At 41.2% G+C, this 16553-nt stretch overlaps 2 protein-coding genes across 11 annotated transcripts; both read right to left on the bottom strand.

Moving 5' to 3' along the window:
* Nucleotides 1-262: 262 nt before the first annotated feature.
* Nucleotides 263-10935, bottom strand: LOC147150313 (uncharacterized). 10 transcript variants are annotated; one of them, XM_086025498.1, is made up of 4 exons: nt 10918-10935; nt 10394-10463; nt 7873-8136; nt 263-1928 (listed from the first exon to the last, which is right to left on the bottom strand). In XM_086025498.1, exons 3-4 carry the CDS (start codon nt 8057-8059, stop codon nt 895-897), a joined length of 1221 nt encoding a protein of 406 aa, XP_085881624.1. In that variant the 5' UTR covers nt 8060-8136; nt 10394-10463; nt 10918-10935; the 3' UTR covers nt 263-894. The 10 variants fall into 10 exon arrangements, with proteins under 10 accessions (XP_085881624.1, XP_085881623.1, XP_085881622.1 ...); XM_086025497.1 differs by having other exon boundaries at nt 10775-10918; XM_086025496.1 differs by lacking the exon at nt 10918-10935 and adding an exon at nt 10631-10756.
* A 103-nt stretch (nt 10936-11038) lies between these two features.
* LOC147150312 (uncharacterized) lies at nt 11039-15827 on the bottom strand. Its single transcript, XM_086025509.1, has 2 exons — nt 15365-15827; nt 11039-12337 (listed from the first exon to the last, which is right to left on the bottom strand). The coding sequence occupies exons 1-2, from the start codon at nt 15567-15569 to the stop codon at nt 11457-11459; spliced, it is 1086 nt and encodes a 361-aa protein (XP_085881635.1). The 5' UTR covers nt 15570-15827; the 3' UTR covers nt 11039-11456.
* Between the last annotated feature and the right edge of the window lie 726 nt (nt 15828-16553).

Below are 16553 nucleotides of genomic sequence, written 5' to 3'. Positions count from 1 at the left end.
GTACTCCCTTATGGGCATAGTACTGTGAAACCAGCCTGCAACATTTGAAGTCTATACTACATTGTAGCTACTCTGTTTGTTGTTAGTTACTCAGCTAACCTATTCAAGGGTGTGCAGAGGGCGAGGTCAATGTGGCAGTGGCCCCCCGGCATCCACCTGGAGGGGTCGGGGTCGGGGTCTAGGAGAACATGCACACTCCACATACTGTACCCTAGTGTTGAGTTCTATGCCAACACAGAAAGACTGTTTTGACTACACAATGTACCAGTAAGGACACACATAGCTTTAATATGACTCACATTGTACTTAACATGGTCTTAATACTGCATAGTAAACTCAAAAACTTCACACATAGCCTTGACATAGCATATACAGACAACATTGTTAAGAAATGATAATAGCCTAGCTTTACAAAGCGCATTTCAAGGTACCCAAGGATGGTAAAACAGGAAATTGTCTCTCCTGTAAAGCAAAAGTGAGTCTCACCCAGCTACATTTTTTTCTTTTTAACGTTTTGTTGTGCTCCTAAAATAACAACTAATGACAAACCTTTTTTTCCCAAAATATTATTTGACCATTTCAGAAATGTCACTTTTCATTTCAGAGAGAGAGAGAGAGAGAAAGAGAGAGAGACTTTGCTGAATTAAAACCACAATGATAAACATTTTTAGAGTGTTCCAAATGATTGTGCACAGCAGTCAAAACACAAGGATTTGTTTTTCATCACATGGAGCTCATTTAAAAATTCACAGATTCATATAACGCCTTTCAAGAGACCCAATTTTGGGTTAGGGTATTTACTGTTTGACTACTTGCCTTTTAATTGACAATTTTAGAACCAACCAAGAAAATCTGAAAGTTACAAGTTTACAATGTATTTTAAGTCCAGCAGCTTCATTTACCACTGCTCTTTCCACCAGCACATTTGTGTTTCGTAACCAGATACTTTTGAGAAAAGCTTTTATCACACACACTGCAACTGTATGGCTTCTCACCAGTATGTGTTCTCATGTGTTTAACCAAATTTGAACGTTCACTGAAACTTAAGGTGCAGACCGAGCAGGCAAAAGGTTTTTCTCCTGTGTGTGTTCTTGTGTGTATGTTTAAATGGGCCTTACGAGCGAATCGTTTCTCACAAACTGAGCAGGTAAAAGGTTTCTCACCAGTGTGTCTTCTTGCATGTATGTTCAGATGTGCCTTACGGGCAAATTGTTTACCACAAACTGAACAGTCGAAAGGTTTCTCTCCAGTGTGCGTTCTTGTGTGTGTTCTTAAATGTCCCTTTATAGAAAATCTTTTGCCGCAAAATAAACAGGCAAAAGGTTTCTCTCCAGTGTGTGTTCTCATGTGTTTACCCAAATTTGAACGTTCACTGAAACTTAAGGAGCAAACTGAGCACACAAAGGCTTTCTCCCCAGTGTGTGTTCTCGTATGTGCTATTAAATGTGCCTTCTGAGTGAATATTTTACCACAGAGTGAGCAGGAAAAAGGTTTCTCTCCAGTGTGTATTCTCATGTGTACTTTTAAACCCCACTTTGAACCAAATGTTTTCCCACACTGTGAGCACTTCCATTGTGTGTCATCACCTTCAGAGTGCTCATCATCAGTGTCAGGAGGATGCGACATTATGTCAGCACTATCGGATAGTGCAACTAGGAGCCTGTCTGCTTGTGATCCTCCGCAGTGGTCTCTATCACTTTCTTCTTCGTCATCATCTTCACTCTTCACAATGACTGTCAATGGAAAGTTGTTGATATCTTCCTCCTCCTCTTCCTCTTTAATGTGGAAGGGCAATCGCTCCTCTTCTTCCTTAATGTAGGGTCGCTCTAGCTCCTCTATCTCTCTTGTGTGAGGAGGCTCCGGCTCCTCCTGCTCCACCCTGGAGCTCCACTTCTGCTGCTCAGAATGAAGACCTTCTTCGCTGACATCTGCAGGACACAAAAAACAAACAGAAAGTTTAGGTTAAGCTTTGCACAAAGTCTCACAGTCTCATGCTGTGACTTTGTTGTTGTGATGTGGAAGAAAGAGGTGCCTGTGAGGTAGCAATGTGTTACAAGTAGGGTTGGGCATCGTTTGGACAATTCCGGTTCTGATTCCAATTCTTTGATTCGATTCCGGGTCAAGACAGCTGGAAAGATCCGCGGGAAGGGCCTGTTGGCACTTGTTGGCAGCCTGTTTATGACAGCTCTGTTACTTTCTCCCTTATTTTAAAACGTTACACCCTTTTTGCACCCTGCTAAGCCATTTGCAATTTTGCAGCACTTTGGCCGTGGCACTTTCTTTAGCGGAGAATAATGACACCATTCGATTTTTTTGCAACTTGTCTACGATAGTACAACCACGGGGAGCTTCGCCCCAGCATGGACCCATTCAGCAAAGAATGAATCCCAGCAAAGATATGTAGAGAGACAAGAACCGGCGATAAAGTCCAGCAAAGAAGTGGGCAAGAGGACTAAATAGGACTAGGAATAGGGTATGTGTGTTACTCACTAACACAGTGGTCCCCAACCTTTTTTAAGCCGCGGAGAGGGTCATACCCTTCGCGGACTGGCAACCTTTCACCGCCCGGTGTGGGTGCAGGGTTGGAAATGCAATGCTACAACAATAAACGAGAATCCCCAGTTGGGTTTTTTCACCAATATTGCATTCATTTCTAGCCTGAGAAATGCAGTTAGCCTTCCAAGTATGCCTCTCTCAAGGCACTTACTTTTCTTGATGAATCAGTTTTGAAGGCTTTATTGACTCAGAGAGCCGCTTGCCACATATTGTGCAGAGTGGGCTTCGTTTGTGCCTGGGAATGACTTGTCGCCGGACATCCATATTTGAAGTAGGTCTTCTGATGTTGTCTGTGAAATGCACCTTTCTTTTTCTTTTTGGGCATAGGCTCTTGTGTTGGATTCTCACTGGGTCTTTTACCCATTGCAAAGAAACTTTCCAAATAGATCTGTTCATTTAGTGATTTTGCTACTTTGTGGATTTAATATTAGCGCTCCGTGCCCGAGACAACATGACATGCGTTCAAAAGTGGCCAACGGACCAGTACTGGTCCGCAGCCCGGTGGTTGGGCAGCCCCCCACTTACAGACAAACTTACGGCTTTTAGAAAAGTGCAGTTTTTTGTTTACATTCAAACTCTGTGTAGCAAACATTTGGTGTCATCATTTCATGTTAGGACTCGTTTCACCCCAAGTTGCCAAAATGCCGGTTCTGATTCCAATTCGACTGACGTGATCCATGAAGGGTTTCATTCCTGTACTGCTATTACAGTGAATGCGGACTAATCACGTTGCCTTAATGGGAACACGCACATTTTTTTTTTCACCAATCATTCCGCGGATCGTGCCTGGCCCAAACAGTGATGGTTGATCAAAGATGATCTGTTGTACAACTAATGTTGAGAAACTTGTTGTGTTTAGCCTTCCGCCAATTAATGTGGTGGTGCTTATGGGAAACCCATATGAACAACGCTGAAATTCTTGGCACAGATTGTGGGTAGTAAACATGCCGTTGTGGATCATGTTTATTGAAAACCTGGACACTATATGGTTGAATAATGTAGCGATATAATGAAATGATGAATCTACAGATAGGAAGAAGTGGACTATAGTTGTCCCAACAGCAACGACTGCAATTTTAAAAGATAACTTTTTGTCAAATTTGTGTAAACTGTCAGTGTGAACCTGACAACAGTACAGTTGTAAAAAGAAATTTGCCATCTCTGGCTCCGTATTACGCCTCCAATTTGAGTTTTAAGAAACGGCTGTGCCTGAGGAAAATGAACCAATCAGACACAGAAGGTGTGACCAACAAGGTGCATTTGCCAAGCACCCCATCCCTCATTTGCTAACAACTGGGCAGAAGACTAGAAAACAGAAGCAAAGCAAGGGACCGCAACCTGCTGAGGATTCAAAAGCAAAACAGAATTTGTACGTTTATAATAGCTTTTTGATTTTTAATCGATGGTATATTCCCAAAATACAATTTTAAACCAGTAAGTGCTAAAGTAACACTCCATTAAAATTAATCTTAGCTGCCAATGTAGCAGCCGTGGTTAAGTTATGTGCAATGCACATCATGTCAGTGACGAAGGGGGCATGGCTTTGGTCAGAGACTCAAGGAGGGGAAGGAAGATGTTCAGTGCTGCCATATTCAAATCTTGCAAGCAATTTTGTCATTGAGAACTTCCCCTTTATTCTGGCAGCCACATGATCTGAAATATCGGCATTCTGTCTTACTTGAAAACATTTTATCTCTTCTTTTTCACTGATACTTCACAAATGTAAACTACGGCCATAGAGAAGAAGGCTAAAATCATCTTTCAACCATGACCCTCTCTTTTTTCGATTGCTTTGCTTTGGTCAAATGACCCAGAAGGGTTTGTTAAAAAATGATGCCATTAGAAGAATGTGCCACGCTGAGTTGGTTGGGATTCTTTGGGCACTGTGGTGGGTGGAAGAAGTGGGGGCTGTAAATTCTGTAATCTGCACTGATGTTCTGTTGTCACTGGTGGTGTTGGGAGGATGTGGAGGTGGTGGAGGAGGACACGATATTGTGGCTGAAATTCGTATGTTGATTTATAGATTGGAGGTGGTTGGTTGTAGGGTGGGGTTGTTGTGGGTGCCGGCTCATGTGGGTTTTATAGGCAATGAAGTGGCGGATACTATTGCTAAATCCAGTGTGAACCATCCGTATGTGCGGCTCAAAGTGCCCTTGGGTATGATGAAATATCGTCCCAAAATTAGGGAAATTGTACATCTTGAATGGCAGCAACTATGGAGCGCTGAGGGGAGAGGGAGGCAATCTTTTCACATTGATCCGTTGGTGGGGAGTACTTTTCTTTTAAGATTTGCACGGAGGGATGAAATAATTTTGTCCCGGCTTCGCCTGGGTCACTGTGGGCTGGCTAGAGGGCTTTATTTATTGGGCAAGCATAGTGATGGCTGTTTTGCAGTGTGTGGTGTGAGGGAGTCGGTGGAGCATTGTCCTCTATATGCGGTGGAAAAAGGAGGTGATGGCTGGTGCATTTGGTGGGTTGGGTGTTGGGGGTTTATCTTTGAGAGGGATGTTGGGGATGGGTGTTTCATTGGTGGAGAGAGAAAGGGTGGTTTGGCAGTTTTTAAAAAGCACTGGGTTGTATTCAAGTATTTGATGGGGGCTAATATTGGTTTTCTGTGTGTGGGGCACACATTATCAGTGGACGGCAGCAATGCACTTACTATGCTGGAAAGTAAAACAGAAAAGAACAAAAAGAACGAGCCACGTACGTCACAGTGAATTGGTCAAGGGTTGCATTGAAGACGCTTGCAGTGGCCGGATGTTGGACTTCACAAATGAGGATTAAGAAATGAACACAGGAGTGCTGTTTATAATTGTACTTACTAAACATGAGAGGATTAGAATGAACAAACCTGCAATGTGCAGCACGACTTGCGGCTTCTTGAAAACAGCGTCCTGTAGTTGACGCTGTCGCTCTTTCTCGTCTTCGGTTCGTGAAAGCTCGTCGTAATTTTCTTTCACACTTCTTGCACACATTTTACACGATAAATACAACTTTACATGCAGTCGTGATAGCTTCTGGGTTGTGTGAATTCCGCGTCTCGTTGTTCGCAACAAGACTGCTAAAATAAGATATCTCGAGTAGCTTTAACGTGAAACTTTATCTAGACACTAAGATTTAATTAAAGCTGTCTGACACTAGTAAAGTACTGACGAGACGCACTGCGTTGAAACTTCAGTACGTTTAGTGCTAATTTGAGGGGAAACAATATTCTGGCACTTGCGTGTGGTTGCGCAAACATAAACGGAACTAGAAAGCGGAAATGAAACGGAAACTCTACTTGGACAAACTTCGTGCCACGGTCACAAACATGCAGGTTTGTTGAAGGAAGTCGTGATGCTATATTCGATTAATACAATTCTTGACCAAACGTATACGGAACCTGGTCCATAAACGGGTGGAACAGCCCTCAAAATAAAATCGGCCTTTTATCATCATTTGTGGCGTTTGCTGGCATAATTCCATCACGGAACTAAAGGTTCAGGGATGTGTTGAGGGACGAGGCGTTTTTGTAGATGCAACGTCCGTTTGGTTATTGGTTTTCCTGTTTTCCCTTGGGAGATATGTTCAGTAGAGTATTTTGTGATACACCTCCTGCGTCTGCTTACATTTACTTCGGCACCACACTTGAAGTATTTGCCACTCTCTCTCACACTCCATTCTGTTTATTTTAGAGAATGCTGTTCAAAAAGTATTGAACATTACACAGTTGTATATTCGTATGCAACGGGAAGTTCATATAATGTGTAAAGTGCATTTTAATTACATTCACGCCTCCACTGACTAAGACTGTGATTACACTGTCTGGTATAACATCACAGTCAAGCAGGGATGGGAAATTCCGATACAGGAAGTAAAAGCCCTGCCACCGTTTGACTTTAGCCACAAGTGCTTCTACTCAACTGGCAGGTAGATGGCTGAGTAGAAGCACCTGTAGCTAAAGCCAAACTGTGGCAGGATTTTACTTTCTTGACCTGGATTTTCCATCTTAGCTGAGTCAAGTACATGAGAGCGAAGGACATGAAGCTGCCTGACACGTTGTTCAGCGAACAACTGTATGACAGATCAGTGACATGGACCGGTGTTTTTTAAACTGTAGCTTGGGTGTCAGCAAAATAAATTGCAATAAATCATGTTGTGTCATTAAAAAATGTGCATATCTACATGTGGGGCACATATAAAACAAATATAATAAACCAACGACCACCATAGCTTTGATTCGAGAGCCCTGACATTTCATATCATCACATATTGCATGGATACTTATGTAAATCTGACATCCATGTTTGCATGAAAACAAAAGTGGTTGGTTTTGGAATAACAACGGGCCCATTCAAAATTCCCATGTGAAATTAATGTAGCCTAGCTATATTAACAATAAAAGAGCTTTTCTACATCCCAAATTATTTAGCTATGGATGTGAATTCTTCTTTAGATCCTGATTATTAAGTCAGCATATTATCAACATTAATGTTATCATAGAGGTTAACGTTGAAATAGTAAAAATTAATGAGACTGAAAAATTATCATTTCTGTTTTAAGTAAATCCATTTGACTCATATTTAATTTAGAGCACAAATACATTCTTCCATCTTACGAGAACCACTCAGATGTTTATGTTCTGAGCTTGACAGTCAAAGTTCCTTCAGGGTTTACTTAGTTTCAGAGCTTCATTGAATTCATTTCTGCTGCTCTTCTCACCAGCACACTTATGTTTGTTCATTTGATACTTATAAGTGAATTGTTTCTCACACACACCACAACGAAATGGTTTCTCACCAGTGTGACTTCTAATGTGTGTTGTCAAATTGCTACTTTGAGTGAATTTTTTGCCACAAATTGAGCAGGAAAAGGGTTTCTCCCCAGTGTGTGTTTTCATGTGTTGAGCCAACGCTGAACGTACACTGAAACTTAAGTTGCAGTCCGAACAGGCAAAAGGTTTCTCTCCGGTGTGTGTTCTTGTGTGTGTTATTAAATTGCAACGCTTACTAAAACTTAAGGGGCAGAATGAGCAGGCAAAACGTTTCTCCCCACTGTGCATATTCAAATCTGCCTTCTGACCGAACCTTTTACCACAGTCCGAGCACCTATAAGGTTTCTCTCCGGTGTGTGTTCTCATGTGTCTTTTCAACGATGACTTGTTGAAAAACGTTTTGTCACACTGAGAACATGTCACGTGTTTGTTGTCAGTGTGACATGTTCTATCACCTTTGGAGTGTTCATCTGTGTCAAAAGAGGGTGACATCATGTCATCACAATCTGATAGTGGCGCAAAGAGGCCACCTGCTTGTGATCCTGCGCAGTGGACTCCATCACCTTCTGTTGTCATCTGTTGGCTTGAACTTCTGCTTGAAGGTTTCATCCCTCTGTTCTCCTCATGCTGACCTTCGTCTTCATCATCTTTAATCTCTACAGGGATAACAGTCAAGGACAACTTGCTGATATATTTTTCCTGCTCTTCTTCTTTAATGAGAAGCACCTCTGGTTCCTCTTCATCTTTCATTTGTTCCAGCTCCAGCTCCCGTTGTTCCGCCCTGAAATTCCAGTCCTGCTGCTCAAGATGAAGATCTTCACAGACGTCTGTCGGACCCAAGAATACAAACACACTTAAGAAAAGTCAGTCTTTGTGCAGTGAAGTCGGATGTTGTCACTTTGATGTTCATACATTTATATATAATACATGTACATATTTCTTATGTAATATACTCATTACAATCGCTCAAGAGGTAATTCCACTTACACTTTGCTGTGTATTCTGTGTTGTGACATCACTGATATGCAGGCATGTCAGGGATGATTCTTTTTGAAAGGGCAAGCAATGCTGCACCACTTGCGCTCGGGTGGTGCCTTGCTCAAGTGCGACTTGCCAGTAGCCAGCAAGCAGATTAGCATCCCTCCAACAACTACTTGCCATTTTTATTCAAACCTCTGACCCGTGACCCTCTAGCTTTAAAGTCCAAGTCTGAACAGACGAGCTTCTCCTATTTAATATACAGTTCGTACATTTGGAGATAACTGTCAAGAACATGCAGTTATTATGTTTGAGAATCACAGATATATTTCCATCAAATGTGCTTGAGCATGAGTTGAGTCATCTGAAGTATAAAATCAGCAAATATCCAGATTATAAATAGTTGTACCACGTGGGAGAAAAAATAGAATTAAAAAAAAAAAAACAGAAAAAGGAAACTTGAAAGGCTCGTCTTTAAATACCTCTATGTGCCGAAGAAGTTTTGATAGTGTATTTATTTGCCTCATTTGCAAGCCTCTCGCCACATTTTATGTAAAAACCTTGAAAGGTATTCAATTAACACAATGATATGAATTTCAGGCCATATCGCCAAGCCCTCAGTCTCTGTTTAAAGCAGTTACGTCTCTAGCACAAATATGGGAAAAAGGTTTTCATATAATCTTGTATTTATGTACAAAGAACATTTACATTAGTACAAAATATAAAATGTATGGTTAAAAACTGTATTTCTTACATACACTATTACACATAATTGCATATTTTTACAGGTCTTGCTTAAAATTGGAAGTCAACACAAACATATTTCCAATCATGGCTCAACTTCAGAAAACAAGTGAGCTGTAATTGATCATTTCCTGAGCCCTGAGCATTTGTGAAGTAATTTTCAGTCGCCAGAAGTGACAAAGTGGCCGCCTCCAGAGATGGATAAAAATGGGTCGATTAACTCTTCCACAAACGCAATCTTAATCAGAATGCCTTCTTTCAACTAGTGGGCCTGCATATAAAATATTCTCGAAGAAAATGTGTTTGGGTTGACTTCGTCTTTAATGAACCATTTTAAAAAAGGTCTGCCTCCCTCACAGTCTCTTTAGTGTACTTGCATTATTAGAGTAATAACTTGTAATGTTTCCAAGATATGTCGTTTTCTGTCATGTTTGTAAATGTTACTGCACACAGTAAATATTGTACTGAAGCTTGATTTGAAGAAGATTGTGAATCAAATTGAAATAATCTTTTCCTAAAATCGAAGTATTTTTATTTTGTTACTTGACACCTCTGCCGAGATGTACGGGTGGCCGTGGACCAGTTAAGTAAAGTGGGTCGTCCAGTGGAGGAAGGGTCAGTGGTTCGATTCCCGGATCTGACTGTTCACTGTCAACGTGTCCTTGCGCAAGACACTGAACAGAGAAACTGTTCTCAACTGCCTTAAACTGCTAAACAGATGATATTATTATTGTCATTATTATTCTGAGTATTATTATTACTATTATGTGTCCTGCAATAAGATAGCGACCAATCCCGGGTGTTCCTCGCCTCTTGACAAAAAGTCACCGGCGATAGGGTCCAGCTCACCCGTACTTCATGAGGCCAATTGCCATACAAAAGTTCAGAGAACCTCCAAAAGTGAAGGCAGAAGTGAACAAACCTGCATTAAGTGTCACCCCTTGAGGCATCTTGAAAAAAGCGTCCAGTTCCTCATCGACCTCTTCTTTCATACGTGTTTCACACATTTAACTGAGTCACAACACAATACAGTTTACACTGGACTTGATTTTCGCTTAGTGAAATGTTGCTAACAAACGCGTCTGGTTAGCAGCCAGAAAGCTAAGCTAGCCCGTGATGCTTCAACGTGCACTAAAAGAAGATTATATAGACCCAAAGACTTATTACTTACTTTATTTACTAGTACTAGTACTGTGTTGACGCTTGAGTTCGTTCAGTGGTAATTTAGGAATATTAATACAGTAAATGATTTAGTGAAGCACGTGTGGTTACGTAACACGTACACGAAAGTGGAAGCAGGCGTTTTACGGCATCCCACATGGACAAAAATACAATGGACAAAAATACAATGGACAGAAATACCTTGAACGCCTATGCGTACGTTTTTCGCCCCAAATCACCTGAGGTACCAGCTTCCATCTTTCCGCGGACCCTGAAAAGGAGAAACTGTTTAAAGGGATTCATTCATTCATTCATCGCCCAATGGATATCTCGCTCCCGTCTGCTCCCATGACGTTTTTCTCCTGATTAAAGGTAAAGCCGACTGCCATGGGAATCCCGCGGGATCCCTGAAAAAATGTAAATCTCTAACGCACATACGCTTCAAGTTCTGAATCAATTCTCTGATGTCTCTGGCAGGTTTTATGCATGTCACGTGAATAACAACTTTATGTTGAGCGCCGACCCAGTCCTTGTATACTATGCAATAACGTCCATCCATCCTTTGAACCGCTTAAACCTCACTTCTAGGGTTGCAGGCGCAATCGAGCCAACCCAGCTGTCATTGGGTACACCCTAAACACCCTTTTTATAGATTATGAGTGATTTCCTCTCATTATGCTGTGTTTATATCGGTTTGTCCCCCTATTGTTTGTTGTTATCGCAACCTGGTAGCCAACTGGTGGCGTGGCCTCTTCAGTAACGTGACTTAATCAATGAATGAAGCACACCTGTGAAAATAAAAACCGAGAGACAGACAGACAGACAGACAGACACACACACACACACTGCCTCACAAGCACTGCATATTTTATTCATTTCAGAGGTGTAATGAATCAACAGGTGCATACGGCAGCAGTACTTACTGTAGCTTTGAAATCGACACTGTCAGCTATTTTCTAAGTTACAAAAACAAGTACCGATATCTTCTCCTTCCTGATTCCAAGATCAACACATTTACCATTATTAATATTAGAACAGCAGATTAAGTTGAAACTGAACATGTGTTGATGGAACTCAATTCATAACAAATAATAATAATAATAATGATAACAACAATCAATTACAGACAGTGATAAATTAATCATTATGATAATTTACATTTTATTCAGGATCACAAATGCTCTTACCTCTTTCCATTTTAACAAAATCATTCAGACCTTCTAAGCTTGTTAGACAGTTTTGGTACGCTTAAAGTTTTGCAGCTTCATTTACCACTGCTCTTCTCACCAGCACACTTGTGTTTGCTCATCTGATACTTATAAGAGAATTGTTCATGACATGAACTGCAACTGAATCGTTTCTCACCAGTGTGTCTTCGTCTGTGTTTGGTCAAATTGCAACTCAAAGAGAAACTTTTACCACACACTGAGCAGGAAAAGGGTTTCTCACCAGTGTGTGTTCTCATGTGCAAAACCAATGCTGAGCGATCACTGAAACTGAAATTGCAAAATGAGCAGGCATAAGGTTTCTCTCCAGTGTGTCTTCTTGTGTGTGTTCTTAGATGTACCTTCTGACTGAATTTTTTATCACAAATTAAGCAGGCAAAGGGTTTCTCTCCAGTGTGTGTTCTTGTGTGTGTTTCCAGTTGTCCCTTCTGAGCGAATCGCTTGCCACACACTGAACAGGTAAAAGGTTTCTCCCCAGTGTGCGTTCTTATGTGTATGTTCAAATCTCCCTTATGAGTGAATCTTTTACCACAGTCAGAGCACCTGAAAGGTTTCTCTCCTGTATGACTTCTCAGGTGTATTTTCAGAACCCACTTTGAACTAAATGTTTTCTCACACTGCGAGCATTTCCATCGTTTGCTGTCACCTTTAGAGTGTTCATCCTCTGCATCAGGAGAGTGTGAGGTTATCTCATCACTATCAGAAAGTGGAGCCAAGAGGCCATCTTGTTGGGATCCTCCATAGTAGTCTCCATCACTTTCTTCTTGATCATCTTCACTCTTCACAATCACACCAGTCAATGGAAACTTGCTGATATCAGCCTCCTGCTCTTCCTCTTTAATTTGTGGGGACTCTGGCTCCTGCTTCTCCACAATGGAGTTCTGGGCCTGCTGCTCAGGTTGAAGATCTTCTTCAACATCTACAGGACACAAGAAGACAAGCACACATGGATTAGTCAAATATAACATAACACTAACATTTAATTAAATACAGACACAAGTTGTCGACAGACTTCAACTAAACAACTTAGAGTATATGTCTGAAATCTTTTTACCTTTCTTGATATCTACAAACGTAAGCGACTCAAAGTAACAATCAATGTCAATAAAAAAAAAAGAAATAATAAAACAATAGAAAAGAATGTACATCTGTCATCCAACTCAACAAATCTTCAAATACATAAATTAGTTGGATATATGTTATGCAATATCTTAGGATGTATTTATTACAAAAAAAATTAAAAGGGACAAGCCATGTTTTATTTCAAATAAACTTTGTGAATTGAGAGTTCCAGAAGAATTTCCCACGAGAAATTATTTTTCTATGATTATGGAAGCACAATCTAATATGACTGTTAGTACAGTGTTTACTCATAAGATCAATACCATTTACAGAGCTGGGCAGTCCGTCCCTGGGCCGGCCCAGCCGGATGCCCATGTTCGGGGTGGGGGGTTGCGCTAACAAATTTTAAAAGAAAAAAAAGGGGCGGACTAAGCATGGCCGGATGTGGATTTTAGTCCGGCCCACTAATCGGCCCTCATGCGTGTGAGCTCGCGAGGCGGCCAAAGTTCATCTCAGCCTACTCTGTGAAAGGCTTCTTTTTAGGCTTCTTCCTACTCCCGCAACACCGAGAGCGACAACTGCCGCATTGATTCACATGACCGACACGTGCTGTTGGCGACAGGTCTGCAACACATGCCACGCACACATCAGGAATTGTTGCTGCTCTGATCAGTTCATTATGTCACATGTTGCAATGACATACAGTTTCCCACACGAAGGCGGAACGGGGCGGGGCCGACAATGTTTATGAATATGGCCGGAGGGCCGCGGCCGGAAGGATACCCAGGTCAAGGGTGGAGGGTCACGGCCGGTCCGGCAAAAAAGGGTCAAGTGCCCAGCTCTGACCATTTATATAAAACGCTGAATCTGGAATTATATTTACTTCTTCACCACTATAGCTTTTCATCAGTTTTAATATACCACTACATATGCTTTTCCCAACAAAATTTAATTCATGAGATCAAATGGAGAACTCCTTCTCTCCCACAAATGTTTCATAAGTAATTAATTGTCCATGTGAGTTAAACAGATATAAAAATAATACCTTTGTAAACCCAATATTGTAAATATAAAGACTTGCTCCTTCTAACGACATACCTTTCTAATAGATCTGTGAGGAGACAAGTTGTGGGAGTAACATAATTTCCATGGTAATAGGGCTTGGTGATGAAAATGGGAAAGTTTAAGAGATAACTTTGTAATATTATAGTCAGTTTAACAGAAAATCCAGCCCACCAACATTTTGGAAAATATTATGTGGAATGAAGTACCACGGTGATGATGGAGCTTTTAAGCATTCTTTCAGTCATTTCCCTTTAATCCATTAGGGCCGGGAGCGATAACCGCGTTTCTACCACTAGAGCCGGGAGCGCTGTTGTGTCTTTCTACCCTTAAAGTAGAAATCAACGCAAACATTTTTTTTTTCAAGAATATGTTCTATGCAAGCCCACTAGTTGAACCAGGGCATTCTGATAAATATTGCGTTTCTGGAATAAGTGTTAATCCACTTGTTTTTAGCCATCTCTGGGGGCGGCCATTTTGTCTTCTGTTGACTGAAAATGACATCACATCTGCTCACAACGGACCAATCACGGCTCAGATTCAGAAAACAGGTCAGTTTGGTTTGATTGGTCGTTGCGAGCAGTTGTGATGTCATTTTCAGTCGACAGAAGACAAAATGGCCGCCCCCAGAGATGGCTAAAAACAAGTGGATTAACACTTATTCCAGAAACGCAATATTTATCAGAATGCCCTGTTTCAACTAGTGGGCTTGCATAGAACATATTCTAGAGAAAAGAATATAGTTTGGGTTGACTTTCTCTTTAAAGCCGGGAGAGTGTATTTTTTTTATCCAAATCTCAGTCTCTTAACCAATAAAATGCACCAGAATACCTACGTGATGGTGTCGTAAGCCCGCGGAGGACATTCCGGAATTCTTTCAAGTCATAATGGCAGACGCCGTCGGTTGTGGACTTTGAACCAGTAGAACCAGTCGAACGTGGTTAAGATCTATGTTTGTTGACAATGACAATATCGACGGCTTTGTAACAGAATAGAGTATGGTAATCACCACTCGACTTTTTAAAATTAAAAATAGTGCTTCTCTTGCACTGACACATTTGAACCACTTTGACTTTTAGCGCATTCACCAAATCGTTTGTACCTTGCCTTTTGATCTCTAGACCTTCCAGATGTTCTTGTATGTCAGAAATATCCTTTGTATTCTTTGTCACCATAACTTGGAACTCAGTGAAGCGGACATTTAAGTTGTTAATAGCTTTAAGGAAGTCCGCATTGGACACCACATCCTCCTTCTTTGAGACAGGAAGAGTGCATGACTTTTTGGTTTAGGACTTTGGATGGCATTTGAGGCAGAGGTGTACATAAATCGGAAAAATCAATTACAGCCATATCAATCATAAGTCTTTGAAATCTCTCTGCTTTTGGCGTCTCTCTTGGTTTTATTTCCACCCGAAATCACGAAGCATTTACTGCTAATTTAGGCTGCTAACCTTAAGCAACTTCCCAAGACTGGTTCTTCAAAACAGTCTTTTAGCAGCACACGTCAATGTCTTGCGGACAAAAAAAAGAGTTGAGACAGATATCCTCTAGAATTAAGTACTTCTGAGTCCTAAAAAAAATCATTTTAAGCAACTGGTACTACATCAGTATTCACGAGCTCAACAAAGTGCATCTACACGGGTCGCCATCTTGAGCCAACCCCTCTTCCAGGGGATTGTCAACATCAATATTAGAGCATCGGTGACGTCCTAAAGTGACCAGATGTTAAACTCCCTATATAAGGATTGCATTGAGAAATAAACAATTATGCTGTCTAAACAATAGTCGTTATCATCTAAGTAAGAGTACAAAGTGGACAAACCTGCATTGTGTAACACAATATTATGAGACTTCTTGAAAACAGCGAGATGACGTTGTTGGTCTTTCTCCTCTTCTATTCGAGAATGTTCCTCCGCGTACTCTTCTTTTATGATTTTTGAACACATTTTAATACGACAACAGTTACGACTCACACTTGATCTCTTCTCAACAAAGTGTAGATGAACGAGTCTCTTTGGTCGCGGCATGCATGCTTAGCTAAACCAAGCTGAGCTAAAATAGCTGGAGAAGCTTTGATCTGCACCGAGAGGAGTTTATCCGGAAACGAAAATGTAATTAATGATATATTACTCTGGTAATGAAATGATGCGACGCAGTGTCGCTGTTTCTATCCAGTAAGTAGGGTACAACAATTTCTGGGGTGAAGCGCTTGTAGGTACGTAAGCGAACTCTGCAGCGGAAAGAAAAAAAAAGATGCAGTAGAAGTTGTACGGAAACTCCACTTGGACAAATTACATGCCGCGGTAACTCTATTTATCCTAGTGGCACAGCTTCTAGTTAAGACAAAAAAATGGGGTACTGAATTAATAAACAATTTCGAGAGACATATTTGAATAAGTCAATTTGCAGACGATACAACACTATTCTAAAAAAGGAAGCTGGTTTTATCCGGATACACCAGTCTAGTTTCATCCCACATTCCAAAATCATGCATGGTTAATTGCAAACTCTAAATTGTCTATGAGTGTTAATAGTTTTTTTGTCCAATAGTTTTTTATTTGTTGCGCCTGCAACCTTAGTGAGGAAAAGCGATTCAGAGGATGGATGGATGTCATTGCATATAGCCTACAAGCAGGGGTGTCCAAACTCGGTCCTCAAGGGCCGGTTTCCTGCCTGTTTTCCCTCTATCCCTGCTGCAACGCACCTGATTCAAGAGATCATGATCTTTATCAAGCTTCTTCAGAGCTTGCTGATGTGTTGATCATTTAAATCAGGTGTGATGCAGCAAGGAGAGCTGGAAAACAGGCAGGAAAGAGGCCCTTGAGGACCGGAGCTGGACACCCCTGCGGCTACAGGGGCTGCGTTAGAGATAGCGTGACATCCATACAACTTGCCAGAAAATGCAGAAAATGAAACCAGAACTTGAAGCGTGTGCGCGTTAGAGACTGACATTTTTTTCGGTGATCCTGCGGGATTTCAACGGGAGTTGCAGCTACGGGGTTGGAACTGCA

The sequence above is a fragment of the Filicampus tigris genome, chromosome 3, assembly GCF_054856515.1.
Source record: "Filicampus tigris isolate MCC_2025a chromosome 3, RoL_Ftig_1.0, whole genome shotgun sequence".
Taxonomy (NCBI): domain Eukaryota; kingdom Metazoa; phylum Chordata; class Actinopteri; order Syngnathiformes; family Syngnathidae; genus Filicampus; species Filicampus tigris.
Note: the sequence above shows the minus strand (reverse complement) of the source record. Positions and strands in the feature narration are given on the sequence as shown.